The sequence below is a fragment of the Athene cunicularia genome, unplaced genomic scaffold (assembly GCF_003259725.1).
Source record: "Athene cunicularia isolate RWA unplaced genomic scaffold, athCun1 SCF_349, whole genome shotgun sequence".
Classification (NCBI taxonomy): Eukaryota; Metazoa; Chordata; class Aves; order Strigiformes; family Strigidae; genus Athene; species Athene cunicularia.
In genome coordinates, this window is record NW_020799432.1 from 1 (window position 1) to 2,494 (window position 2,494).

The 2,494-nt window shown below is 58.8% G+C and overlaps 1 protein-coding gene across 1 annotated transcript; it reads left to right on the forward strand.

Annotated features, from left to right (window-relative positions):
- Positions 1-5: 5 nt before the first annotated feature.
- USP39 (ubiquitin specific peptidase 39) lies at positions 6-2,406 on the forward strand (the record flags this gene model as incomplete). The annotated part of the gene is made up of 8 exons (XM_026867406.1): positions 6-48; positions 369-505; positions 591-743; positions 835-1,060; positions 1,142-1,219; positions 1,309-1,376; positions 1,460-1,791; positions 2,223-2,406. Coding segments are annotated over 8 exons (1,221 nt in total), but the record flags the coding sequence as incomplete, so codon positions are not given.
- Positions 2,407-2,494: the final 88 nt, after the last annotated feature.

A 2,494-nucleotide genomic window follows, 5' to 3' on the forward strand; every position in this document is an offset into this window, starting at 1 on the left:
CCCACATCAACGTCTACGCCTGCCTCGTCTGCGGGAAGTACTTCCAGGGTGAGTCCCCCTGGGGAGTGGGGTGCTGCTGAGGGGACATGGCAGGGACACCCAGGGCTGGGGTGCTGCTGGGGGGGGCACAGGGATACCCAGGGACCAGATGTTGCCTGGGGAGAGGCACGGGAATGCTTGGGGTGGGCAGAAGCAGCCTCCAGATGCAGGTGGGAAAGCCCTTCTGTCCCATCTCCACCGACTCCTGGGTTTCCCATCCTCCCTCTCTCCTCTCTGAGGACTTGAGGCTCCCCCCAACCCCACCACCTCCTTCTCGTGCCCCTCCCATGCCCCCCCTGCCCTGACACACTTTCCCCTCTTCCCCACAGGCCGCGGGCTGAAGTCTCACGCCTACATCCACAGCGTCCAGTTCAGCCACCATGTCTTCCTCAACCTCCACACCCTCAAGTTTTACTGCCTCCCCGACAACTACGAGATCATCGACTCCTCGCTGGAGGACATCACGGTGCGGCAGGAGGGCTGAGCTGCCCTGGGAGGGGGTTCAGCTTCGTGTGCCCCCCTTCTTTTCCGACGCCGTTTCTCTCCCACAGTACGTGCTGAAGCCCACCTTCACCGCGCAGCAGATCACCAACTTGGACAAGCAGGCCAAGCTCTCCCGTGCCTATGATGGCACCACGTACCTGCCCGGCATCGTGGGGCTCAACAACATCAAAGCCAACGATTACGCCAACGCCGTCCTCCAGGTATCACCAGGTGGGGGGCTCCAGGCTTCATTTTTGGGGTGAAACCCCACCCCGAGGCTGGCAGGGATGCTTCCTGGCTTCTCTCCCACAGGCTTTATCCAACGTGCCGCCACTGAGGAATTATTTTTTGGAGGAGGAGAACTATAAGAGCATCCAGCGTCCGCCCGGGGACATCATGTTCCTGCTGGTGCAGCGTTTTGGGGAGCTGATGCGGAAACTCTGGAACCCCCGGAACTTCAAAGCGCACGTTTCGCCCCATGAGATGCTGCAGGCTGTGGTCCTCTGCAGCAAGAAGAACTTCCAGATCACCAAGCAAGGTGAGGAGCAGGGTGGGATGGTGGGGGGGGACTCTGGATCCAGCCGCCTGCCCCAGTTCTGATGTACTCTCTGGTTGGTAGGGGACGGGGTGGACTTTCTCTCCTGGTTCCTGAACGCTCTACACTCGGCCCTGGGTGGCACGAAGAAGAAGAAGAAGAGTGAGTGGAGGGTGATGAAGGCTCCTTATTCCTTTGGGGCACCCTCGTGTCACCCCTGGTCTCCCCCCAACGTCTTTCTGTCCCCGCAGCCATTGTCACCGACGTTTTCCAGGGCTCTATGCGCATCTTCACCAAAAAACTGCCTCACCCGGATCTGGTGAGTACATGGAAAGGCAAAGGGGGGTGGTTCTTGCCCCCGTGGGGGTCTGCAAGCCCCCAGCTGAGCCCCGTGTCTCGCAGCCAGCCGAGGAGAAGGCGCAGCTCCTGCAGAACACCGAGTACCAGGAGATGATGGTGGAATCCACCTTCATGTACCTGACGTTGGACCTTCCCACCGCCCCGCTCTACAAGGACGAGAAGGAGCAGCTCATCATCCCCCAGGTGCCCCTCTTCAGCATCTTGGCCAAATTCAACGGCGCCACCGAGAAGGAGTACAAAACCTACAAGGAGAACTTTCTCAAGCGCTTCCAGCTCACCAGGCTGCCTCCCTACCTCATCTTCTGCATCAAGCGCTTCACCAAGAACAACTTCTTTGTCGAGAAGAACCCCACCATCGTCAACTTCCCCATCACGTGAGCAGTGAACACTTGGGGTTTCTCTCTCCCTTTCCCTGCACCCTGTTGTGGGTTTGGAAGCATCTGGAGGGGCTTTGGGAGCACCTGGGGGGGTGGGGTGGGTTTGGAATCATCTGGAGCAGGTTTGGAAGCATCTAAAGGTGGTTTGGAAACATCTCGGACGAGTTTGGAAGCAGTTGGGGAGGGTTTGGAAGCATCTAGGAGAGGGGGGCTGGGAGCATCTGTGGGGATTTGGAAGCGTCTGAGGAGGGTTTAGAAGCATTTAGGAGGGTTTGGAAGCATCTGCAGGGGGATTGGGAGCATCTAAGGGGGGGTTGGAATCATCTCATCTTCTGGGGAGGTCTGTGGGTAGTGTAGGGGTTCCGTTGGGGTTTGGGTGCCGGTGACACCCAGCTGAGGGGTGTGGGGTGCTCCGGGGTGTCCCCCAGGAACGTGGACCTGCGGGAGTACCTGTCGGAGGAGGTGCAGGCGGCGCACGCCAACACCACCTACGACCTCATCGCCAACATCGTGCACGACGGGAAACCCTCCGAGGGCTCCTACCGCATCCACGTGCTGCACCACGTGAGTGTCACTTGTCCCTGGGGGTTGCTGATTACGGACACTAATTAAACTCGGACACCGGAGTGAGAAGAGTAGGTGTATTTTACTGGGGGTAGAAAACACGTAGTAAGAGAAGATGGAACAACGCACTTAAAGC